General features: G+C 42.7%; 1 protein-coding gene across 3 annotated transcripts in view; it reads left to right on the top strand.

Annotated features, from left to right (window-relative positions):
* LOC135550803 (rho GTPase-activating protein 32-like) overlaps positions 1–27513 on the top strand; it is a 242205-nt gene that overhangs the window by 175343 nt on the left and 39349 nt on the right. Inside the window, exons 6-11 of one of the 3 annotated variants that reach the window (XM_064981925.1) lie at positions 2193–2279; positions 7107–7244; positions 15873–15965; positions 17399–17521; positions 18051–18128; positions 21908–21989. In XM_064981925.1, the coding sequence (XP_064837997.1) occupies positions 2193–2279; positions 7107–7244; positions 15873–15965; positions 17399–17521; positions 18051–18128; positions 21908–21989 (601 nt within the window). Of the gene's footprint in view, positions 1–2192; positions 2280–7106; positions 7245–15872; positions 15966–17398; positions 17522–18050; positions 18129–19322; positions 19380–21907; positions 21990–23887; positions 23936–24560; positions 24636–27513 lie in introns of those variants that run through there. The other 2 variants (XM_064981926.1, XM_064981927.1) reach the window with 2 other exon arrangements.

Below are 27513 nucleotides of genomic sequence, written 5' to 3'. Positions count from 1 at the left end.
CTGCTATCTGCCAATCACGGGAATGCCTGGAATGTTCTGATGCCGGGCATCCTGGTGGTTGGCGGAGTGGCGTGGAGGGGGGTTGGAGCATTGGAAGTTAAGACCAGGTTCAGCCTTTGTTCTCTCTCTCTTACGTCTGGGCTTCCCAAGAGAAGGTCACGATTGGCTTGTGGGTTATCTGTCATCTTTTTGGCGTGTGCTACGGCCCAAACAGTAGCCTGTGTAAAGTTGGTTTAATAAACCGTCAATTCGCAAACTCAAGCCTCTGTCTGGACAATTGTTCATTTATGATCTAGTCAGGTCATTACATTATATACAGATCTCTGGTTGCAGTAGAATTTCTTTACACGGAGGGAATTTGCACATCCCATGTAATGTAAGTGGTAATGGTAATGATGAGTCGAAATCCACAACCTAATTTTTGTTTTCTGACACTTTTATTTTCCGTGTTTCACATAGCCAGCCACACGGAATCGTGGCGCATAGAAGGCTATTTAATGCATTTTGATAACTTAACAGCAAGTGTTGACTAGTTTATAAATGGTGTTGAACTGACTGAATAAAGTTCATATCCTATATCCCTTTGCCATTAATAAATTATATGGCATGGTATCGCATCGGGACAAGTAAACCAAAGGATTTCCTAGGTTTCCTTTCCTAAGATGTCGGGGCTTGCCAAACAGTGATGCTAAAGTGAGTGACTCTCGTCAGTCAGTGTAGCCTACTGAATCTGTGAGAGAGCCGTTCATTTGGCTTCCTAATTTGCATAGGCAACTGGTATGTCACTGCTTTTTTTGCAGTTATCTGCAAATAAATTATAAGAACATTCGGTGAAGATGGTGGAGCATCATTGCAGTAACAATAGGTAGCGGAGAGCCTCATTCTGGTCCAAATATGATAATTAGGGCCCTCACGGAATTGAACAATATACTAAATGTATTGAACAGAATGCATCAGTGAATCGTATTTCCTGCAACTTTCTGAAAAGGCAACGAGAATGCCCCTGTCTGTGTGTGTGCTGTGCGCATGTCTACCACTTTGTGTAGCTGTTAGCGATGATGCTAATGAAAACGGTCTTCTGGTAGATTGAAAGACTTTCCAAAAAAAACTTCTCAATTCAATGTTAACTACAAAGTAGCCTATATTTACCTGGCAGAATGATATCGCGATTATTTGCATCAATCAAGTGGGTATTTGTTTTACAAACTCTACTTTTGCTGCAAAACCACCGCTAAACAGCTAGGGTAACTACACCCAAAAATCTAAATTTCTCGGATTTTTCACAAACCTTAAAAAGGGTCTCGTGGTTTAGGCATTGTTGTGGACTTAGAACATCCAATGTAATGTCTCTATTTAAAAAGTGTGATTTTGAGAGAGAACTTTAAAGAACTGGGGCAAACGGAAACCTGGAAAAACAAAACCTTTCATTTATTTTTCAAGATAATGTGGGCTATTTATGTCTTTTTTTTTTTTTTTTAATAAAATACATAATTTGAAGAACAAACATTGTGGCAATTAATATCTTGCAGTTAAACGGATACTAAGCTACAAGACCCAATAGAAAACAGTTTGCTAATGGTGCAGGGTGCATTGTCTGGTATGCACCTGTAATAAGAAGTTAAGCACACTGTATATGTAGTCACTATGTTGATGGGTTAATTTCAGTCAATAATTTGGAATAAATAGGTCCAAGTAGCCTATCCAGCCAGTGCATTTGTGGCACTTCATGTATGTCAGTTACGGACGGCTGGCTTGGGACTCTAAGCTTTTCTGTTGTCATCCACAACAACCTCTTTCAGGTATTACGTTCATCTTCTCTGTGTCCTACAGCAGGAGAAGTGGAGAGAAGTGCGAGAAGGGGAAAAAAGGATTGAGGTTCAAATGTACAGGGCTCGTATTTACAAAGCGTAGGAGTGCTGATCTAGGATATGTTCCCACCTGTTCGTATAATCATATTCATTTTGATCTAAAATGGACTCCTACTTTCAGAAGCTTTGTGAATTGGAGCACTGGGCTGTGTTTAATTGTCAGGGGCTGTGAGGGATGGTGTTCTAGCTTGAAAGAAGGGGGGTTAGAGAAAGGTTAAAGGATTATTTAAACAGAATTTTCTGTCATTTGTCCACATCTACGCCCTTCTGCCATTTGACCCAAAACACCAAGAGCTCACCTTTCTCTTTCTCTCTGTATTCCAGTTGGCCCTTGCGGATGAACAGAGTGAAGTGACACGGAATGGCTTTGAGTCCAAGGAGCTGCAGTATTTGGTCCAGATCTACTGCCAGGTATGACCGAGTAATCATCTGGGTGCTATGCTATGCTGCGGTGTCCTCAATCAGTGCTTTCTCATATACAGTACCAGTCAAAAGTTTGGACACACCTACTCATTTTTATTTGTTTTTATTTGTACTATTTTCTACATTGTAGAATAATACTGAAGACATCAAAACTATGAAATGACATATATGGAATCATGTAGTAACCAAAAAAGTGTTAAACAAATGAACATATATTTTACACTGTTCAGAGGACACTGTGTGAATCAGGCCTTCGAATTGCTGCAAAGAAACCATGACTTAAGGACACCAATAATAAGAAGATACTTGCTTGTGCCATGAAACACGAGCAATGGACATTAGACCGGTGGAAGTCTGTCCTTTGGTCTGATGAGTCCAAATTTGAGATTTTTGGTTCCAACAGTCGTATCTTTCTGAGATGCAGAGTAGGTGAACAGATTATCTCCCCATGTGTGGTTCCCACTGAAGCATGGAGGAGCAGGTGTGGGGGTGCTTTGCTGGTGACACTGTCAGGGATTTATTTAGAATTCAAGGCACGCTTAACCAGCATGGCTACCATCATTTGTTTTTCAACAAGACAATGACCCAACACACCTCCAGGCTGTGTAAGGGCTATTTGACCAAGAAGGAGACTGGTGGAGTGCTGCATCAGATGATCTGGGCTCCACATTCACCAGACCGCAATCCAATTGAGATTGATTGGGATGAGTTGGACTGCTGAGTGAAGGAATTGCAGCAAACAAGTGCTCAGCATATGTGGGAAATCCTTCAAGACTGTTGGAAAAGTATTCCAGGTGAAGCTGGTTGAGAAGAATGCCAGAGTGTGCAAAGCTGTCATTAAGGCAAGGTTTGCTACTTTTGACTTAACACATTTTTGGTTACTACATGATTTCATATGTGTTATTTCATAGTGTTGATGTCTTCACTATTATTCTACAATGTGGAAAATAGTATAAATAAAGAAAAACCCTTGAATGTCTAGGTGTGTCCAAGCTTTTGGTACCCACACACATACTCTATCTCACATTTGCATACACACTCTCACAAATACACAGTCACATGGAAAGCCTCTGTCTTTGGAATCTTGTCAAACACCAAATGAATGTCCAATGTGTTAGCTAGTAGGTGATTGGCTCATTTTCAGTCATTTCTGAAAACCCATTTGGTCATGATTAAAATTGTGGGAACAGTGAAGCTGAAACAACCAAACAACTAAATAGAAGGGTCTCGTGGGAAAGGAGAGCGACACTGAAATCACACCATTTGGACTCATCCATGATGCTCATGAGGTGTTGAGTAGCAACAAAACACACAACTTGGAGAAGATATTTGGCATACCATCCGTGCCTCCAAATCTTTTACTCAACTTGGCAGTTACGCTACCCTCTCATCAGAGACCTAGCGAGGCAAGTCATGTGTGCCCGGTGCTGACCGAGCGCATGTACCAAATGGCAACCTATTCCCTATATAGTGCACTGCTTTTCTCCTGGGCCCATAGGGCTCTGGTCAAAAGTAGTGCACTATTTAGGGAATAGGGTGCCATTTGGGACATTACCTGAGGTTTACATCACAACTGTATTTGCCTGTCACTTTTGGATTCAGTACCCTCTTCTTCAGATTAAAAAAAGCCTTGCTTTGTCATGTGCCAGCCGCCCTCTGATGTATTTACCCCTCTGATGTATCATCAGTTAAATTAACGTATGGAGTTATCGACTTCTCGTGTTGTACTCCAGAAATAGCTTCGGCAAATTGATCACTTCATCAATGGATTCCAAAATTAGCTATCCAGGGCAAGCCAGCACAGTTCAAGCGGGTAAGCTAGATATGGTGGACGATTTAGGAGCTGTTCCATTCTGTAGAGCATGATGCCTGTTGGATTTACTCGCAATACCAATAAAACATGCAAAGTTATTACCCCGTTGCAGTTTACATGTTCTTAGGTTGGAGTCATTAAATCTCATTTTTCAACCACTCCACAAATTTCTTGTTAACAAACTATAGTTTTGGCCAGTTGGTTAGGACATCTACTTTGTGCATGGCACAAGGAATTTTTCCAAAAATGGTTTACTGACAGATTATTTCACTTTATCACAATTCCAGTGGGTCAGAGGTTTACATAAACTTGACTGTGCCTTTACATTGACTGTGCCTTTAAACAACTCGGAAAATTTCAGAAAATGATGTCATGGCTTGAGAAGCTTCTGATAGGCTAACTGACATCATTTGAGTCAATTGGAGGTGTACCTGTGGATGTATTTCAAGGCCTACCTTCAAACTCAGTGCCTCTTTGCTTGACATCTTGGGAAAATCAAAATAAATCAGCCAAGACTTCAGAAAAACAATTGCAGACCTCCACAAGTCTGGTTGATCCTTGGGAGCAATTTCCAGACGCCTGAGACGTGTTCTGTCTCCTAGAGATGAGTGTACTTTGGTGCAAAAAGTGCAAATCAATCCCAGAACAACAGCAAAGGACCTTGTGAAGATGCTGGAGAAAACGGGTACAAAAGTATCTACAGTGGGGCAAAAAAGTATTAAGTCAGACACCAATTGTGCAAGTTCTCCCACTTAAAAAGATGAGAGAGGCCTGTAATTTTCATCATAGGTACACTTCAACTATGACAGACAAAATTAGAAGAAAAAAAATCCAGAAAATCACATTGTAGGATTTTTAATGAATTTATTTGCCAATTATGGTGGAAAATAAGTATTTGGTCAATAACAAAAGTTTATCTCAATACTTTGTTATATACCCTTTGTTGGCAATGACAGAGGTAAAATGTGTTCTGTAAGTCTTCACAAGGTTTTCACACACTGTTGCTGGTATTTTGGCCCATTCCTCCATGCAGATCTCCTCTAGAGCAGTGATGTTTTGGGGCTGTTGCTGGGCAACACGGACTTTCAACTCCCTCTAACTTCAGACGGGCCTGGACATGTACTGGCTTAAGCAGGGGGACACGTCTGGCACTGCAGGATTTGAGTCCCTGGCGGCATAGTGTGTTACTGATGGTAGGCTTTGTTACTTTGGTCCCAGCTCTCTGTAGATCATTCACTAGGCCCCCCCATGTGGTTCTGGGATGTTTGCTCACCGTTCTTGTGATCATTTTGACCCCACGGGGTGAGATCTTGCGTGGAGCCCCAGATCGAGGGAGATTATCAGTGGTCTTGTATGTCTTCCATTTCCTAATAATTGCTCCCACAGTTGATTTCTTCAAACCAAGCTGCTTACCTATTTCAGATTCAGTCTTCCCAGCCTGTTGCAAGGAAGAAGCCACAGCTCCAAAACCTCCATAAAAAAGCCAGACAACGGTTTGCAACTGCACATGGGGACAAAGATCGTACTTTTTTTAGAAATCTCCTCTGGTCTGATGAAACAAAAATAGAACTGTTTGGCCATAATTACCATTGTTATGTTTGGAGGGAAAAGGGGAGTCTTGCAAGCCGAAGAACACCATCCCAACCCTGAAGCACGGGGTGACAGCATCATGTTGTTGGGGTGCTTTGCTGCAGGAGGGTCTGGTGCACTTCACAAAAAAGACGGCATCATGATGGAGAAAATTATGTGGATATATTGAATGCAACATCTCAAGACATCAGTCAGGAAGTTAAAGCTTGGTCGCAAATGGGTCTTCCAAATGGCCAATGGCCCCAAGCATACTTCCAAAGTTGTGGTAAAGTGGCTTAAGGACAACAAAGTCGAGGTATTGGAGTGGCCATCACAAAGCCCTGACCTCAATCCCACAGAACATTTGTGGGCAGAATTTAAAAAGTGTGTGCGAGCAAGGAGGCCTACAAACCTGACTCAATTACACCAGCTCTGTCGGGAGGAATGGGCCAAAATTCACCCAACTTATTGTGGGAAGCTGGTGGAAAGCTACCCGAAATGTTTGACCCAAGTTAAACAATTTAAAGACAATGCTTCCAAATACTAATTGAGTGTATGTAAACTTCTGACCCACTGGGAATGTGATGAAATAAATAAAAGATTAAATAAATCATTCTCTCTATTATTCTTACATTTCACATTCTTAAAATAAAGTGGTGATCCTAACTGACCTAAGACAGGGAATTTATACTAGGATTAAATGTCAGGAATTGTGAAAAACTGAGTTTAAATGTATTTGGCTAAGGTGTATGTAAACTTCTGACTTCAACTGTATGTCTGGTTTGAATAATAGCAGTACATCCAATCTGATATAATTAAAGCTGGGTTGTTTTTCACTGGATGTTCTGTACTAGATTCCGGGTTCATCATCCAATGAAGGAGATCCCCTTTTCAGATTAAAATGTTCCCCTGTTGAGACGAGAAGGATATAATGTCCAACTCTCTCTTAATTCCACCAGATTTGACCCGCCTCTCTTAATAATCCCAGCCATTTGGATTCATCCCCTTCTCCAATCCCTCCCGCCAGCTATCCACCATCCATCCTTTAATCAGTTTTTTTGGCACTGCCTTACATTGGCAGACTGGTGCTCTGCTTGGGGCAACCACAACCATACCACATCTGGAACCATACAGATGTCTGGTCCCTGTCCCACAGTGGAGTATTCTGTGGGGAGTCACTGTAGCAGGATTATAGCTAGGAAGGTAATATCCCCTGTCCGACCCCCCTCGTAAAATCATAGACTCCCCCTCTTGCAACTCCGTCCCAGCAGTGGATTGTGAATTTGGGCGTGAGGGGCACCCAGAGGGTATCTGTTACCAGGCTAGTAAAGCAGCCAGGGGCTCATGCCTCATGCATATCCCCTGTGTTTTGAAACGTCCTCTCTCTCTCTTTTCTTTCCCACTTTCCCACTCTTGCTATTTTTGCTCCGCAGAGCCGAAGCTGGATTGTGAAGCGCAGCTATGAGGATTTCCGTGTCCTGGACAAGCACCTGCACCTTTGCATCTATGACCGCCGCTTCTCGCAGCTGCCTGAGCTGCCTCGATTCGACAGTCTGAGGGATCGTGCCGAGGTAAGATACCCGGTCTTTCTCAGTACAGCCAATGTGCCCCACCCCACCCAACACCTCTATATCCCCATTCAAATGGTCTCTCCCAGTCTCCCACTTTGAATACCGCCTCAGAGCTCACGACTTTAAGGACTATTTTTTCTTTCCCCTTCAAGATTATGGTGTTCAGACAGAAGCAAGAGGCAAAGGACGGGTGACTTGAGAACAGTTTTGCGTCCATGTCCGTCCTAGAGTGAAATACCTGCACAATGTCAATGCTGTATTTGCTTGTTTTACAAACTCATGTTCGTTGCAGGCTGATTCATGGGCTAAATTTGTTAGTGTCCATTTGTGCCAAGGTTTTTTTTTCTTTCTTTTTTCGTTCTGTCTAATGGCCTGGTGTTTAGAGGACACAGCTGTATCGTCTGTTTTATGTTTTTAGAAAACCTCTCCATCCTGCTGGGCTGCGATAGGAACTCTCACTCGCTCACTCTGTTTACAGTTGTTTTCCCAGAGAAAGCCCTCTTGAACTGTGGCACATTTTCACAGCTAAATTGATGGGCTTTGAAGTATGGAGTGGCTGTTAATGCTTACCCATATGATCATCCAGTCCTTCAGTAAATGGAAAAAGGCCCTGGTACTCATGCTCTCTGCCCCTAAAAAGAGACTCCCACAAAGGTAGGTTGACTAGGCTTCACAGTCACCACTTTGCTGTGCATCCCAAATGACACCCTATTCCCTACATAGTGCACTACTTTTGACCAGATCTGAGATCTGGGCCCTGCTCAAAATTTGTGCACAACATGTTTATAGGGCATAGGGTGCCATTTGAGACACAACCTCTCTCTCCAGCTGTCCCAAGTGTAATGTGAAACACTGGGCTGCGCGTTGACTAATCTCAGGAGGTCAGATTACTACGCCCACAGTGAAAGCACAGGTCCTTCTGTAGTGGGATGTTCAGTGCTAAAAACTACTGGTAAAACAGGTTATTAGGGTTTTCACAAAAAAAGGCTGTGGAAATACCTCAGTCGTGTTTGGAGGAAAGAGATGTCGGACCTTTCAGTTTAATCCGTGTCCGTGGCTGCTGGGACAAGTAATAGCAGAGAGTTGGCGTACAGTAATTTCAGACAGCAGTCATTATTTGATTGTAGCCTTCAGGCATTTAATACACATAGGTCCTTATAGGATTAATTGGGGTAGGAGAAAATTGGCATGAATTAAAATGTCACTAACTATTGTCGAGAGGCTGTTTTGCTGACCCCTCTTTGAAGCGCATATTTTGGTACCTAACTACTGCAGGTATTTGGATAGTGTTAGCCTAGCTAGTATGCTAACTAACATATTGCTTGCGCATTCCAATACTTGATTGTCACTGTTTTGTAGGCCAGTACTTGGGGAGCTAGATTGCCTGTTCAAAATGAGCTGACATTACCTTATACAATATCTTCCATGACTCGTTAAGTCTAAACGAACTTAGAGAAAATCTGTACAAAGTTGGTAAGAATATTCAGCGAAATCAGGAAACTCACTGCTAATCAACCAATCAGTCTCCCTATTGATTCAGTTAGCCAGCCAGCCTCCCTTCTCTTCAAGGCCTTGAGGTTGTGCTTGGCTTTACTGTTGTGGTACCACATGGTCTCTAGTCTTTGTCTTCCTGGAGTCTTAGCCCTCTTGGTCTATGTTTTCTTGGTCATGTTGACAAGAAGGAGAGGGGCTGAAGAGAGGGTCTGGCGGAGTCCTAAATGGTACCCTATTTCCAACATGTTGCACTACTTCTGACCAGAGCCCTATGAGCCCTGGTCAAAAGTAGTGCACTATATTGGGACTAGGGTGCCATTTGGGGCACATACCCTGTCTGACACTCAGAGGAGAAGGCTCACTTTTGGATTAGTGCGCTGAATAGGACAAGTCTTGTGGGAAGCGCCAGGGTATTCATCACCAACAGTAACCAACAAATGGAGCCCCAACAAGGAAAGCATCCAGGTCATCAAAGAAAAGCTTTCCTTTCCTTATCCTTTATAGCCTTTAAGCCCAAACCAGACCTGGCCATGCAAGGCCCTCCTCTGCTGCTCTGTACAGAAAGCCTTCTATACCAGATGCTTACTTACCTTCTAAATCAAGTTCTTAGTATTGTAGCACTGTTGCTACTATTTTCATAACTTGAATGTCAGGGCTTTATTTTCAGCAGATTTTGTTATTTTTCTTTTTTCAGTCAGCGGCCTGCTTTGTCATTGAGTCTAAATATGGCGTCAGTTTCAACGTACTCTCCCTCCCTGTGACATTTGACAAATGAGGGTTGACTAGAAACTAATTTGATTTAACCAGAGATCCTTGACAGCTTCGTCTTTATTGAACTCCCTCAAGGTGACATATGTCCTTCATTTAAATATTTGGACAGATCTGATAGCTCGTTAGCCATTGTTTTGTCTGGTTGTGCCACAGTGAAGTCTCTAATGAAAAACATATTTTTTAAACCTCTGACATGCTTTGTCATTTTACACGTCTTGCTATCTTTCACATATAAAATTGCCTTTTTTTCACCGTTTCCTCGTGGCCAGATTTGTCCTGGCTGTGGGTAAAGTTGGGGCTGATCTGGTTATAAATGTTTACACATCTTGTGGAAAGAAAACAAATGCTCCGAGGCTATGGTCCTTTTAAAACCAGGGCTAAGCTGTCTGTGTCATGTACATGTGTCGTCAGCTTGCGCCCATTAGGCCCCTTCCTCTGGGCTATAACACTCGGCCTCTGTGTATGTGTGTTGGTGGACTCTGTTCTGATTGGGTACGCACAGTGCCAGCTCATGTACTGGAATCAATGTGGCAGGCAGCGGGCTGGAACCTCCCGGAGAGGGTCAGGAAAGGATTTGGCTCCACGTCTGGCCTGGCCCCATGCCCACCACCTCAATGGTCTGCTCTGCTCTTTTTCTCTCTGACTCACTCTGCACTTCTCTGCTCTTCTCTCCTCTAACCTCTTCTCTTCTTCTCCAACCTCTCTTCTCCTCCCCTAACCTCTCCTCTTTTCTCCTATCCTTTAACGTATCCCTTCTCCTTTTCTCTCCTCGCCCCTTCTCCAATCTCACCTACTCCTCTCCTCTCTTCTCTTAGGAGCTCAGCTCTAACCTGTCCTCTCCTTCTGCTCTAACCTTTCTCCTCTCCCCTTCTCTAACCTCTCCCTCTTCCCCGCTCCTCTCCCCTCCTCTAACCTCTCCATCTTCCCCTCTCCTCTCCCCTTTTCTAACCTCTCCCTCTTCCCCGCTCCTCTCCCCTTCTCTAACCTCTTCCATCTTTCCCTCTCCCTCTCCCCTCCTTCCCCTTCTCTAACCTCCCTCCCCGCTCTTCCCCGCCTCCCTCTCCCCCCTTCTCTAACCTCTCCCTCCCCCGCTCCTCTCCCCTTCTCTAACCTCTCCCTCTTCCCCACTCCTCTCCCCTTCTCTAACCCCCCTCCCTCTTCCCCACTCCCCTCTCCCCTCCTCCCCTCTAACCTCTCCATCTCCCCTCCTCTCCCCCTCTCCTCTCCCCCTTTCTAACCTCTCCCTCTTCCCCGCTCCTCTCCCCTTCTCTAACCTCTTCCCCACTCCTCTCCCCTTCTCCCCCTCTCCCCTTCTCTAACCTCTCCCTCTTCCCCACTCCTCTCCCCTTCTCTAACCCCTCCCTCTTCCCCGCTCCTCTCCCCTTCTCTAACCTCTCCATCTTCCCCTCTCCTCTCCAAACGGCCTCCAGTGGAGTGTTTGATTTCCTCTGCTAGGCGCTCACCACTCAGTCTTTCCTTTTGTTCTCGCTTTCTCTCATCTATAGTGCATTACTCAAGAAGTTGCCAATGAAAAACTAGAAACAACCTCCTTTCAATATCATTAGGATTGGCTACATTATGAGCTAAGTCAAACATGTCTTTCTGGCCTATGCTCAAGTCAGACACACACACCAGGGCTCCAGACTGCGATAATTTAGTTGTATTTTGTGGCCCTTTTACTTGGCTGTTGCAAGTCATGTTTAATTGGTCGCTTCGGTGTGAGCTGCACATTCTACATGGTCACTTCACTCCAAATGTCCTATTTTTTTAGGAGGCTCTAACCATGATTTGGTCAAACAGTAAAGTGCGTTTTCTTCATGATCATGGCTCTAGTGTGGCCATTTTGATCGCATGTGCTCCTAAATATTTAGCTGTGCAAAATGTTTTTTTGCCCAGATAATAATTGTTGTAAAGGTTATGCTTTGCTGTATCGCTATTTCTGAGTATCCTAGAGAAAAAAGTGAGTAACCATGTCATGAGCCGTTCTTAAACTACTTGTGGGCCATTAACACCTTGTTAAGTCATGTTACCTCATTATCTAGCAAGTTAACAACCTTGTAACTTTACCAGTATATTCTTTCTAGCGCAGGCGTTTCGCTAGCGGAACCCCTCGACAACATTCCGCTGAAAAGGCAGCACGTGAAATTCAAAAATATTTTTTAGAAATATGTAACTTTCACACATTAACAAGTCCAATACAGCAAATAAAATATCAACTTCTACCCATCGTGTCCGAAAAAAAAACAAACAAAAAACATAATTATGTTGGATCACCGCCAAGTCAAAAAAACAGCCATTTTTCCAGCCAAAGATAGGAGTCACAAAAAGCTGAAATATAGATAAAATGAATCCCTAACCTTTAATGATCTTCATCAGATGACACTCATAGGACATCATGTTACACAATACATGTATGTTTTGTTCGATAATGTGCATATTTATATCCAAAAATCTCAGTTTACATTAGCGCGTTACGTGATTACGTGATTCCAAAACATCCGGCAATTTTGCAGAAATACTCATAATAAGCATTGATAAAAGATACAAGTGTTATTCACAAAATTAAAGATACACTTCTCCTTAATGCAACTGCTGTGCCAGAATTTTTTTTTTTTACTTTACGGATAAAGCATAATCTGAGAAGGGCGCTCAGAGCCCAATCCAGCCAGAGAAATATCCGCCATTTTGGAGTCAACAGACGTTAGAAATAACACTATAAATATTAATTTACCTTTGATGATCTTCATCAGAAGGCACTCCCAGGAATCCCATTTCGACAATAACTGACTGATTTGTTCCATAAAGTCCATCATTTATATCCAAATAGCCACTTGTTTGCGTGTTCAGCCCAGTAATCCATCTTCATGAGGCGTGAGCACTTCGTCCAGACAAAAACTCTAAAAGTTCCGTTACAGGTCGTAGAAACAAGTCAAACGATGTATGGAATCAATCTTTAGGATGATTTTAACACAAAACATCAATAATGTTCCAACGAGAGAATTCCTATGTCTGAAGAAAAGCACTGGAACGAGAGCTAACTCTGTCGGGAGCGTGCATCACGAGCCTGAGACAATCTGCCAGACCACTGACTCAAACAGGTCTCATGAGCCCCTCCTTTATAATAGAATCCTCATTCAAGTTTCTAAAGACGGTTGACATCTAGTGGAAGCCGTAGGAAGTGCAACTTGACTCCATAGACACTGTGTATTCGGTAGGCCAAGCTTTGAAAAACGACAAACCTCAGATGTCCCACTTCCTAGTTGGATTTTTCTCAGGTTTTTGCCTGCCATATGAGTTCTGTTATACTCACAGACATCATTCAAACAGTTTTAGAAACTCCACAGAGTGTTTTCTATCCAATACTAATAATAATATGCATATATTAGCATCTGGGGCAGAGTAGGAGGCAGTTCACTCTGGGCACGCTATTCATCCAAAAGTGAAAATGCTCCCAAACATTTGGGGGCACAGAAAGAATGGAAAAGGAATAGCTTCTTCAGGAGTTCAATGATCATAAAGTAGTTCACCAACTACTTTGCAGATAGAGTTCAGTGTGTCAAATCGGAGGGCATGTTGTCCTGTCCTCTGGCAGTCTCTATGTCACAGGGTTCAATTCTCGGGCCGACTCTTTTCTTTGTATATATCAATGATGTTGCTCTTGCTGCGGGCGATTCCCTGATCCACCTCTACGCAGTCGACACCATTCTGTATACTTCCGGCCATTCCTTGGACACTGTGCTATCTAACCTCCAAACGAGCTTCAACGCCATACAACACTCCTTCCGTGGCCTCCAACTGCTCTTAAATGCTAGTAAAACCAAATGCATGCTTTTCAACCGTTCGCTGCCTGCACCCGCACGCCCGACTAGCATCACCACCCTGGATGGTTCCGACCTAGAATATGTGGACATCTATAAGTACCTAGGTGTCTGGCTAGACTGTAAACTCTCCTTCCAGACTCATATCAAACATCTCCAATCTAAAATCAAATCTAGAGTCGGCTTTCTATTCCGCAACAAAGCCTCCTTCACTCACACCGCCAAACTTACCCTAGTAAGACTGACTATCCTACCGATCCTCGACTTCGGCGATGTCATCTACAAAATAGCTTCCAATACTCTACTCAGCAAACTGGATGCAGTTTATCACAGTGCCATCCGTTTTGTTACTAAAGGATCTTATACCACCCACCACTGTGACCTGTATGGTCTAGTCGGCTGGCCCTCGCTACATATTCGTCGCCAGAACCACTGGCTCCAGGTCATCTACAAGTCCATGCTATTTAAAGCTCCGCCTTATCTCAGTTCACTGGTCATGATGGCAACACCCACCCGTAGCACGCGCTCCAGCAGGTGTATCTCACTGATCATCCCTAAAGCCATCACCTCATTTGGCCGCCTTTTGTTCCAGTTCTCTGCTGCCTGTGACTGGAACGAATTGCAAAAATCGCTGAAGTTGGAGACTTTTATCTCCCTCACCAACTTCAAAATCTGCTATCTGAGCAGCTAACCAATCGCTGCAGCTGTACATAGTCTATCGGTAAATAGCCCACCCAATTTACCTACCTCATCCCCATACTGTTTATATTTATTTACTTTTCTGCTCTTTTGCACACCAGTATCTCTACCTGTACATGACCATCTAATCATTTATCACTCCAGTGTTAATCTGCAAAATTGTAATTATTCGCCTACCTCCTCATGCCTTTTGCACACAATGTATATAGACTCTCTTTTTCTTTTCTTTTTTCTACTGTGTTATTGACTTGTTTATTGTTTACTCCATGTGTAACTCTGTTGTCTGTTCACACTGCTATGCTTTATCTTGGCCAGGTCGCAGTTGTAAATGAGAACTTGTTCTCAACTAGCCTACCTGGTTAAATAAATTGTAAATAAATAAAAATAAATGACCGATTTGCATGTTGTCACTCAGAACGTCACTGACATTCTTAAAGAGACCGTGTACAATTTTCAATGCAATGCATCTCAATAGGAAACAGTGCTTTTTACACCATGTAGAAACCTAATATTGCTTTGTAATTTCAATGACAGCTATTTGTATCAACATTTTAGCTTTTATAATAAATGCATGCATTTACAGGGTTACATATTAGTTGACAGAGCACAACATTTGCTTCAAAAGTAGTAGGTTGTAATTCATGTAGGTTGTATCTCAATCAATTTAAAAAATATATATTTTCTCCTACATTTTATGTGGTGCTCCTCTAACTTTTTTAAGTTGAGCGCACCAGTGCTCCTAACACATTTTTTTATTCATTCAGAGCCTTAATTATGATTCCTGTAATTAAAGTCTCTGCCCTGCCCCGTGCCTGTTTCGCTGTGGCCTGCTTCTCTGATGAGCGAGACTCACTCCCTCTCCCCCTGCATTCCAGGAGAAAATAAAGTATTCTGATTGTAGGCTACAACATTTCAAAATCCAATTGCGGGAAAAACACAGCTGTTGTCACTGTTGAAGAGAGGAGGTTCTAAGCTTTCTGTAGACATAAATTTTCTCTCTATAGCAACTATTTTACAACCATTATATTTGTTATGGCTTTTAAATACAGAGCGTGTGACATGCACATCAGCCATTGCGAGTGCACAGGCTACAACTGCAATGTTTTGAGACATTACATTTACTGTTAGATTAATACTTGGCTACCAGCAATGCTGTGGTAGCCATGCTGGTTAAGTGTGCATTGAATTCAAAATAAATCCCTTAGTGTCACCAGCAAAGCACCATCACACCTTCTCCTCCATGCTTCATGGTGGGAACCACACATGCAGAGATCATCCGTTCATCTACTCTGCACAGCGGTTAGAACCAAAAATCAACAATTTGGACTCATCAGACCAAAGGACCGATTTCCACCTGTCTGTCCATTGCTTGTGCTTCTGTATACCAACCCTACCTTGGCACAACACAACTGATTGGCTCAAACACATTAAGAAGGAAAGAAATTCCGCAAATGAACTTTTAACAGGGCACACCTGTTAATTTAAATGCATTCCAGGTGACTTCCTCATGAATCTGGTTGAGAGAATGCCAAGATTGTGCAAAGCTGTCATAAAGGTAAAGGGTGGCTACTTTGAAGAATATAAAATATACTTTCTTGTGTTTAACACTTTTGGTTACTACATAGTTCCACATGTTATTCAATAGTTTTGATGCCTTCACTATTATTCTGCGATGTAGAAAACAGCCCAAATAAAGAATAACTCTTGAATGAGTTGGTGTGTCCAAACTTTTGACTGGTACTGTACACTACCTTTTTAGTAGCTGTAGGTCATTCAACACTGTGTGGAACTAGTATTTTATTTAAGTGTTTTACCCATTGTCTGTTCCTGGTTTCCACTCTCACAGGCAGTTTCCCAGATGCTGATGGCTTACCTCTCCCGCTTCTCAGCGATTGCTGACAACAAGATCAACTGTGGGCCCGCCCTCACGTGGATGGAGGTGAGCTTCTGTCTAGGTTTATCTCTGTGTGTCTCATGCTGTCTGTCTTGTCTGTGTCTGTTTGTCCATCAATCTCCCACACACACTAGACCAGGGCTCTCCAAACATGTTCCTGGAGAGCTACTGTCCTCTAGGTTTACACTTCAACCCTAAATTATTAATTAGCAACTGCTTCTAATAAATAGCTTGTTGATAAGCTGAATCAGGTCAGTTAAAACTGGGTTTGGAGTGTGAACCTACAGGAACACGGTTGGAGAGCCATGCTCTACACAAATACACCACACATAACATATACTGTAGTTTCCCATTTTCTTGCATGCACACATGCTTACTGCTCCTCTCTTTCCTTATTCACTCACACGTAATTAAGTGATAATGCCCGAGAAGCTGGTGTTTGGGTATATTGGAATGAGTGTTAGGCCTTAGACGGGGTACCAACGTATTCAAATAATGATTTATATGTTTTCATTAAAAACGTTATTTTGTTGGATTTATTCATACTATGTCATCCTTCCACAAGATATAGGTCCAACACAAATCTAGGGTTGCTATCCAAGCCGTCTACCCAAGTTCTGTATCTATGGACACTACCCAGTCATTTGTTCTAAATGTTCTATTTCCATACTGGCTGGCAACATTCTTCTCCCTTGCTTACTAGCTAGCCAATTATGGCTAACTTACAGTTACGTCAAACATTTTAGTCAGAATAACAACAAAGTAGCTGCAATTTGCATTTGTTAAAGCTGTTTTCTAGTGACATTTATTTGGATACAATGAGCTAATGATGCGCTATTTCAGGACAATGTTGGACAATGTTGTTCAGAGGCGCTAGCCAATGACACAGCTAACACAATTACTTCAAACTGAAGCTGGAAAGACTGCAAACTACAGTAGCTGCACTTCGTTTCATTTGACCTGTTTTCTATTGACATTTCTTTGTATATATATCCATAAAAATTATGCTGATTCTTCATGATCTTTGACTGGCTGAGTAAATCTCCCTCCGTCTGTTTTATCCCGACTCCTGACATCTACACGTTTACTACTATGAGACAGCTGGAGATCGAATTTCAATACTGAAACAATGTTGCAAATGTCAGAGACAATTGCCAATTGCTAGTCTAAAATAAATGGGATATATTGTCTAGATTGTTTTTACAGTGGAGATCAAGTTTATAACTTGCCTGGCTGGGCTGATGAGACAGTGGATTGCGCAGTGAGATGGAACAGAGTAAATAGGCATTTAAACGTCATAGCTTTAGCTGGTGGTAACTTGTAGAATAAACACTGGCTGGAATGCAGTTTTAACCAGTCAGCGTCCAGGATTAGCCCCAACCTTTGTATAATAGAACAGTAACTCACCAACCCAGTGTAATGTGTGCAGTGACAGACAGTAAATATGACACTAACTTGATTGTGTGTGTGTGTTCCAGGTTGATAACAAGGGCAACCACTTACTGGTCCATGAGGAGTCCTCCATGAATGTACCCGCCATCGCCGCCGCCCATGTCATCAAACGCTACATCGCGCAGGCCGCCGACGAGCTCTCCTTCGAGGTGACCGCCAAGTACAGGGAGAGCTGAACCGCATTTAAACACAACACGTGCACATACAAATGCATGTACACACACTCACATGGACATATGTGCAGATACAAATGGGAATGTCATGGATAAATGGCTGTGCTTGGAAGCAGTGATAAATAATCATACATATTTTATGATTATGTTGTTCTTTGCTGTATGGCAGGTAATCTGCATCATATTTACTATTCTACAGATGCCCCAATACATTGTTGTTCCAAGGGAGTTGTTTCTCCATGACTCTTTTCACACACTACTTTTCACACATCTGAATGAACATGCAATTCTTCTGTACAAATACTCTCTGATGCAGTTAGTGGTTCCCAAACGTTTCTTAGCAAATAATACCCACCACCTCTATATGTAGGATGATGTTTCCCCACAGATGTATTCACAGCATGACTAGTGAGTCCCTTCTTTAGCAATGACTGATCCAGCTATCCCTCTCTTCTCCTCTCTTCCCCTTTCTCTCTCCCTCCTATCTCTCTCCCTCCCCTGACAGGTTGGGGACATTGTGTCAGTGATTGACATGCCCCCCAAAGAGGACACCACATGGTGGAGGGGCAAGCACAGCTTTCAGGTTTGTGACCCAGAAGCACATACACACACAAACAAACAATTACTGTGTTGCAGTCTAGAACCTAGGGTGTTTATAAGTTGCGCACAGATGAGTGGATGCCAAGCCATCTTCTGTCTACTGATCTACTGTAGTCTCCACAAGGCCAGGATTTTTATTGTGCTTTGGTGTCTATCAATTTCTCTTTTCAGTCACATTTGGTTTGGCCTTTTAGCTAATTATACTATATTTATCCATATACAAAAGACCAAATCAGCTCATTGTTCATTTGGGTTAAACATTTCTCTATGGACTATCTCATCAGTTAAAGACAGACATACTATACTCATTGTATCATACAAAATGGGTACACAGAGTGGTTGTTCTCGATGTGATGTGATTATATTAGCCTAGCTACGTTTTCCAGTATTCCATTTAAAGTGATCAATAGTCTTTCTTTGTCACAATAAAGCCTGATCTTGTGTTGTCTGTTGATCTAATCCAGCTGAACTTCCTGTGCCCTTAGCATTGACCCCTAGCAGTGTTCTGGTCATAGCTGACCCATAACATTGCCGCTCGCTGCCCCGGGGGAAAAATACTGACACAGGCCAGCTGGGAGGGCAGCCATGTTGGATGGGCCTTCACAACAAGTTGTTATTAAACGCTGCAGAAGGACAATTAGGAACTTGGGGAGGTGGTTGTTGCCTGTTGCTTTGTTGTACTGTAGGGGTGCATATGCTGAGTTTTAAAGAGAGGGAACATTATTTGTGTGTGATTTTGGAATATCAAGTAGATGAAGATTCCTTGGTTTTGTCAAAGGTATTATCTGTCTATTTTTTCATTATTATGAATCATGGCACTCATTCCTACCAAGAATCATGGTCTGGTGCATACCATGATGTTTGGTCTTCAACAATGATGTCATAACTAGGTTATTACACACAATGTTGGTCCTTGAAACCAATCTGGATTTTGGGGAAATGCCATTGTATGTCAATGCTCCACTAGATGGTGGAGCATTGATTGGATTGTGTATCTGCTAGCACAAAGCAAATGTCAATGTCCTCCCTGCTATCTCCACCGGAGGGCAGTCAGTCATCCTACAGGCAGTCTGAGTCAGTCTGTGGCTTAAGGTCAGGTAGGCAGCTCACGTCTTTCTGTATGACACAACACATCAGCCTGCCTGCAGAGCCTCAAGGAGAGAGAGGGGGGGGAGAAAGAAAGCTGGAGGGTCCAAAGAGAAAGAGGGAGAGAGAAAATCCAACCATGGAAAGGGTGAGCTTCTTTCGTTGAGTGCTCTGCATGCGTCACATCTTTATATAGCATAGTACTGTTTGTAAGTTGCAAGACAGCTGGACCTTGGATCCCTATGATAGTCACATTCAACCCTCTTATCAGTCACATTTACTACAAGATGGAAGCCATTTATTTTGCAAAGCGTGTAGGTTACATACTCCTAAGCAAATAGATACTTCTTTAAAAGTGTCTATTAGTGTAGTCTGGTCTCTGATTTGTTAGGTATCGCACATGTTAAGATTTGTAAATCAGAGATGGGACTAGATGATTAGTCAATAATGACAGAGAAGGGTTTTGTCAAATTGCTCTGCTGGGAATGGCTTTGGTTTGGCAGTTTCCCACGTCTTCATTAAAGCACGCAAAAATATTTATATCATGTCTTCCTCCAAACTCATTAAGTGAAGCCTAGAGATTTATATTATTCTATTATACAGCCTAGAGATTTATATTATTCTATTATACAGCATAGAGATTTATATTATTCTATTATACAGCATAGAGATTTATATTATTCTATTATACAGCCTAAGAGATTTATATTATTCTATTATACAGCCTAAGAGATTTATATTATTCTATTATACAGCCTGGAGATTTATATTATTCTATTATACAGCCTGGAGATTTCTTAACACTCACAAAGACTTGAGGAAGACAGTTTAGCCTGGAGCAGGGATGGGCGTTAGAAATAATTTTACTATTCTAATAATATCATGCATTTTTCCATATATTCGAAATACATGGTTTATTTTTATTTTTGTAATTTTGTAAAAAAAAAATGTTACATGTGTTTTTAACCTGAGCATACCGGGAGGGGACGGTATGTGTGAGCTCTGCTGCTGCAGGGGAGGGGAAGGTATGTGTGAAATGGAAAGGGACAAGATAGAATAGCTAGCTCGTCAGACTTGATACACTAGCTAACTTGTAGCAAACCACAGTGTTATTTATCATCCCATTTGACCGTGTAAAGTAAGCTAGCTACACTGGCTAATTGAGTCTACATTTAGCTGCGATTTTGGTTGCTTGTTGTAGCCCACTCCTTCTCACTTCGCTAATGTTTAATTTCGTAATTTTAATTCCATCTTGCGTTGTATTAGTGATCCGTCATTTCACTTGCTACACATGGAGTCTGACTGTGGTGCCGCTTTCCTTGGCCGACAAAACAAGCTACGTGTATATGAAGCCTATTTCATGGGGCACACATCATATAAACTACATTCAAAAGTGTGTTGTTTTATTACATTGTAGCGACCCGCACAGATAGCTGTGTGTTATGTGTTAGGCTATTAGTGAGTTGTGTTGTATTTACCAGTGTTCGCGGAGTCCGACATGGCAATCAACCTGCTATCTGCCAATCACGGGAATGCCTGGAATGTTCTGATGCCGGGCATTCTGGTGGTTGGCGGAGTGGCGTGGAGGGGGGTTGGGCAGGGGGATGAAGCATTGGAACTTAAGACCAGGTTTAGCCATTGTTCTCTCTCTTACGTCTGGCCTTCACAAGAGAAGGTTACGGTTGGTTTGTGGGGTATCCTTCAATTATTTGGCATGGCCTTACGGCCAAACAGTAGCCTGTGTAAAGTTGGGTTAGTAAACCGTCAATTCCTAAACATATTCAAATAAACCTGTCCATCCCTAGCCTGGAGGCATCTATGTCTATTTGCACTGGAAGGATCAGTTGTTTTAAATTAGAAATAATTTGTTTTACTCATGTTCATTTGAAAAATAATATAAAGAAATATATGTTTTATTGTCGCACACAGGATGGGTGCAGTGAAATGTGTTGTTTTAAAGGGTCAGCCATAGTAGTATGGCACCCCTTGAGCAAATGAGGGTTTAAGTGCCTTGCTTTTTTTCACCTTGTTGGCTCGGGTAATCGAGCCAGCAACCTTTCGGTTATTGGCCCAATGCCATAACCGCTAGGCTACCTGATGCACTAACATCTGTGTCCGACAAGGATATTTTGCTGTAGAGATTTTAAACTATCACAGTCTGCTCTTGACTTCTGTCCAGTGTCCAATTATAGACTAGAAGGAAATGTTCTTCTGATATAAAATATTTGGGATACACACACAGCATGTAAACACAGTCTCACACACACATTGCCCCACACACACTCACCCTCCGGCCTTTACCTCCGCTTCAGCTGGCACAGACCATTCCTAAAAGCCATAGCTTGGGCAGCTAATTAAGCACATGATCTTGACTGAACACCGCAACGAGCACAGCACATTTCCAAGTGGCATCCTGGGTCTCACACCAACCTTTTAGTATGTGTTTATACCAACTGCCTATGGACTCCATAATCCAGAGAGAGGTCTCCAACAAAGGCCAGATGCACAGTAGAGACATATTGATATAAGTGGCTGAAGGCTGTTTATCAGTCTTTAGTGGTACTGCTCTCACTCACTCATTCATTCATTTTCACACACACTCATCCTCTCTGCTCACTCTTGTGCTCTCTCTCTGTGTGTGTGTGTAAAAAGTTTTTTTTTGTCCTCTCTCCCCAGGTTGGCTTCTTTCCCAGTGAGTGTGTGGAGCTGATAAATGACAAGGTGCCGCAGTCCGTCACCAACTCGTTGCCAAAACCAGGTACTGTATTTCCTCTCTGTGCCAAAACCAGGTACAGTGAGGCATCCGTGACTCTCCTAGCATTCGCTCCCACTGGGTGCTATGTTGTTTTTGGTGGATAAAGTATATAGTAGTTCTTATCAAAAATGTGTTGTGATTTTGACATTATTAACTATAAACTACTAACTAGATATATCTGATATTTATGACAGCAGGAAGCAGTTGGTTATGGAAAATGCATATCAACGTTAGAATATGATAATGTCTGGTGAGATTGGGGGGGATTCCCAACTGTGATCTCGTCTGTAAGTGTGTGGTGTGATGATGATGTGGATGGGATGTGTGGTGTGTCATGGTGACTGAGCTGCAGCAGGTGCTAGTGCCACTCTGGGGAGGAGTAAGGGTGATGCTATACACAAGTGTCGGTCTGTCTCAGGCAACTAGGCCAGCTGAGGCTAAAGCACAGAGCAATGTGAGGGAACACCTATCATGTCATTGCAGAGACCACTGAATGAGTGAAGTCACAACCAACCCAAACATTTCTCATGTTAACTGGCCTTTTTAAATGCATTTCAGGGCTGACTCCACAATACAATAGGGTGAATCCAAAAGGAAAGTTTATTGACGGTATAGACCTAGGGATTGATTGAAGAGACTTGTGTATTCAACACAACACTAGACTGCAAAATAAAAACACAAGACCTAGATCATAATATGGATCTCTTTAGTTGAATGTGATGATCTTATATTGGTATGAAGTGTCCAGTGAGAATTCCCACTACTCAACGTTTCACAACTTGAAAAATGAAATCCATAGTTATCGTGCTCTTGAATAACCATCTAAACTCGCGTCTCATGTCTCTATTTGCACAATGTCAATGTTAATCCAATGCAAACACGTATCGCTGATCTATAGGTAGCCAGAGCAAACAGATAAGCCACCTAGCGCACTCATATGAGTGTCCAAAAACAAACACGGCCATTCAACACGTGAGTGTACCATAAAGCCCTATCACAATCAGAAAGTACAGCCACGACATTCTGATAGGCATAATAGAAACTCTATCATGCATGGACTTTGACCCCCTCTTACATGGGTAATACTTTTAGATGGATTGTGAAAAGTGCAGCTTATGTCATGTTTCGGAATGACCCGGCTGCCAAGCCCTTTCCATGGTATCCCATCCTATTCATATCTTATATCCTGAGATGACATCCCATTCCCTATAATGCTCTACTTTTGGCCAGAGCAAAGTAGAGCACTATGTAGGGAATGAGGTACCATTTTGGACTCAGCCCCATGTACTCTCTCGATCAGCCACAGACACCTTAAGCCTATCTAAATCAGTCTTGAAAAATTCCCTTCTAATTCAAGGGGTGAATCACCCAATGACTCAGTGTCAGAACCAACCCTTTGGAATTGAGGTGGGAGGCCTGGTAGGAGCAGAATCATGCAAGGCCTACTGGGAACAATATCAAGGCAAAGGATACAGGGAAGTGGTGACAAAAAAACAACACACCCCATAGGATCCCCATAGGATCCGTAATGAGGAATAGCATCATCACCATAATCATGCCGTCTCAGATGTTGTTAGGGGTTATGGCCCAATGTTATCTGGTGCACAAAATGTAAAGCCAATGTTTCTAAGCATATTAGATTGTGTGTTATGCAAATAAAATAATGCATCATGCTGTATCTGTTATACTGTCCTGAATGCACACAAAGAAAGTCAACTCTGTGGAAATGGCTCCTATTTGCTTGCCCACCCATTTTAGATCTCCACTCATTGGGTTTCCATATTGGTCAAACACCTGAAATTTGCATGTCGTTTTTTGCACGGCTTCACTCTGCTCCATGCATGTTTAAGCTTGTTGTTTATTTCACTGTCATCCCCTTTGCCCCTACCCTACTTCAGCAATCCCCTGCTCTGGTCTACGGCCTGCCTCCTGGAGTCTCTTCCCACCCTGTGCGTGCTGGTATACACCCCCTATCCCTCTCACAAACACAGGCCCCGTTCAAGTGCATCCTTCTTTCTTTCCTTGAAGTAGTCAATGATTAGAAATTACTGGACAGGTGAAAACCATGTGATGGAGCCCTTGGGTTCACTTATCTAATCATGCTTAATCACAGATTAGAGGAGGGAGGAAGAAAGGATGCACTTAAGGGCCACACACCTTTCTTACCCACACTGATTTTCCTCCTTCCACACCTGGTTGTCAAATTCAATAGTCATTGCAACACTTAATGATACTTTGTACTGGCTGACACCAATTTTTACAGTGAAAATAATTTTATTTGCTAACAAAGTTTTGTAGTATTCACTGCCCAATGATGTACTATGAAAGGTTCATGTCCTGTATATTAATTATTATTATTAATTGAACTTTAACCAATGCACACATAATGCGTAATGTCCTTTTGTGCCTCTTCCAACAAGTGTCAGATGCCAAGCTATCTGACTGAGTGACAGTCTCGAAACAGAAAAAAAGCTGTTGTTCCTGCCATGTTCCTGCTCTAACAGGACGATCTCTCCCTCTCCGTTCCTACCCACTTCTCCTGCCTATCCATCCGTTCGTGTGAATGGCATACAGATTTGGAGATGGAGAGTGTAAAGCAGGACAGTGCATGGGTGACCGACCCGTTAAACTTCTACAGCCTGAGCTCAGGTAGACACATGTGTCCATCCCTACGTGTGCCTTAACCACCCCAGAGCTAACCCACTACTAACGCACACGACACGCTGCTGAGGCACTTTGTCTTTCTCTGTCTGTTCACCAAGTCTCTATAATACCACTACACTAGGACCAGAGTCAGCAGTTCATTCTTAGTTCTTGGTGCACACTATGATGTAACACAAGTGCTTTGATCAAGTTTATAAAAATACTTTAGGAACCTTCTCTTTGATGCGTGGAAACTCACTTGAACAGCTAAATCCACTTACTCTCTAACCTGAGCACTGTTGTCAGAGTGTAACGTACCCTCCTTTATCAGATTCACTCGCACTAGACTTAATTAGCTGATTACTAGACTATTTCCAATGAATGTGTTGCTGTGTCATTTACCTTTTATTATTTAGGTTTATCAGGGTTCTTTTTGAGGAGTTGATCCTGCTGCTTTTTTTTCTTCAGACCTCTTCAGTGTTCCCCCTATCTGGTTACCAGCCAGCTGTAGTTGTCTACTCTGTTTGATTAAACTTGAAAGACTTTCGGGTGTGGCTGTGGCTGGGGTCTAGACTGGCTTGATTTATTCAAGTCCTCCCTTTAAGACGGGTGCTATGAAAGGATCCTTTGGAGCGTTAAGCTTTGTCCTGCAACAGTAAGGAGCCAAGTCTTCTCCATGGTCACTGAAATGGCTACATTCTTAACAGGAACCCTGACATGTTCAAACATACACTCACCAGCTCCCCTGCATAGAAAATGGTTCCTGTCCTTTTAGCTGGCGAACTGGGTTGAGATTTCTACCTCTGAAATTTCAGAGAGTGAGCAGATTGAAGGAGATCCTTTGCAGTTGGATACACCACTGTATTGAGTTGCATTTGGGAAAAAAAGTTACTTTTGAAAGCTCCGAATAGTTTTTAGCCTTTTTAACTCAAGTTTAAAGGACATCTGCAAACTGTCTGACTTGGATGAAGGGTTACACTGAAGTCTGAGAGACGCACGTCATCCACACACTTAAACACTGAAGTCTGAGAGACGCACGTCATCCACACACTTAAACACTGAAGTCTGAGAGACGCACGTCATCCACACACTTAAACACTGAAGTCTGAGAGACGCACGTCATCCACACACTTAAACACTGAAGTCTGAGAGACGCACGTCATCCACACACTTAAACACTGAAGTCTGAGAGACGCACGTCATCCACACACTTAAACACTGAAGTCTGAGAGACGCACGTCATCCACACACTTAAACACTGAAGTCTGAGAGACGCACGTCATCCACACACTTAAACACTGAAGTCTTAAACACTGAGAGATGCACGTCATCCACACACTTAAACACTGAAGTCTGAGAGACGCACGTCATCCACACACTTAAACACTGAAGTCTGAGAGACGCACGTCATCCGCACACTTAAACACTGAAGTCTGAGAGACGCACGTCATCCACACACTTAAACACTGAAGTCTGAGAGATGCACGTCATCCACACACTTAAACACTGAAGTCTGAGAGACGCACGTCATCCACACACTTAAACACTGAAGTCTGAGAGAAGCATGTCATCCATACACTTAAACACTGAAGTCTGAGAGACGCACGTCATCCACACACTTAAACACTGAAGTCTGAGAGACGCACGTCATCCACACACTTAAACACTGAAGTCTGAGAGACGCACGTCATCCACACACTTAAACACTGAAGTCTGAGAGACGCACGTCATCCACACACTTAAACACTGAAGTCTGAGAGACGCACGTCATCCACACACTTAAACACTGAAGTCTGAGAGACGCACGTCATCCACACACTTAAACACTGAAGTCTGAGAGACGTGTGTTCACGTCATCCAGCCACTTAAACACTGAAGTCTGAGAGACGCACGTCATCCACACTTAAACACTGAAGTCTGAGAACGTCATCCACACACTTAAACACTGAAGTCTGAGAGACGACACGTCATCCACACACTTAAACACTGAAGTCTGAGAGACGCACGTCAGTCCACACACTTAAACACTGAAGTCTGAGAGACGCACGTCATCCACACACTTAAACACTGAAGTCTGAGAGACGAAAAATCATCCAGACACTTAAACACTGAAGTCTGAGAGACGCACGTCATCCATCACACTTAAACACTGAAGTCTGAGAGACGCACGTCATCCACACACTTAAACACTGAAGTCTGAGAGACGCACGTCATCCACACACTTAAACACTGAAGTCTGAGAGACGACGTCATCCATACACTTAAACACTGAAGTCTGAGAGAGACGCACACTGAAGTCTGAGTCATCCACACACTTAAACACTGAAGTCACACACTTAAACACTGAAGTCTGAGAGACGCACGTCATCCACACAGTTAAACACTGAAGTCTGAGAGACGACTAAAGTCATCCACACACTTAAACACTGAAGTCCGCTGAGATTGAAACGTAAATCATCCACACACTTAAACACTGAAGTCTGAGGAGTCATCCACACACTTAAACACTGAAATAGAGACATCCATACACTTAAACACTGAAGTCTGAGAACGCACGTCATCCACACAATTAAACACTGAAGTCTGAGAGACGCACGTCATCCACACACTTAAACACTGAAGTCTGAGAGACGGACGTCATCCACACACTTAAACACTGAAGTCTGAGATGACGCACGTCATCCACACACTTAAACACTGAAGTCTGAGAGACGCACGTCATCCACACACTTAAACACTGAAGTCTGAGAGACGCTCATCCACACACTTAAACACTGAAGTCTGAGAGACGACGTCATCCATACACTTAAACACTGAAGTCTGAGAGACGACGTCATCCACACACTTAAACACTGAAGTCTGAGAGACGCACGTCATCCACACA

Source organism: Oncorhynchus masou, chromosome 12 (assembly GCF_036934945.1).
Source record: "Oncorhynchus masou masou isolate Uvic2021 chromosome 12, UVic_Omas_1.1, whole genome shotgun sequence".
In the NCBI taxonomy this organism is placed as follows: Eukaryota; Metazoa; Chordata; class Actinopteri; order Salmoniformes; family Salmonidae; genus Oncorhynchus; species Oncorhynchus masou.
This window is presented reverse-complemented; position numbering and strand designations above follow the sequence as displayed.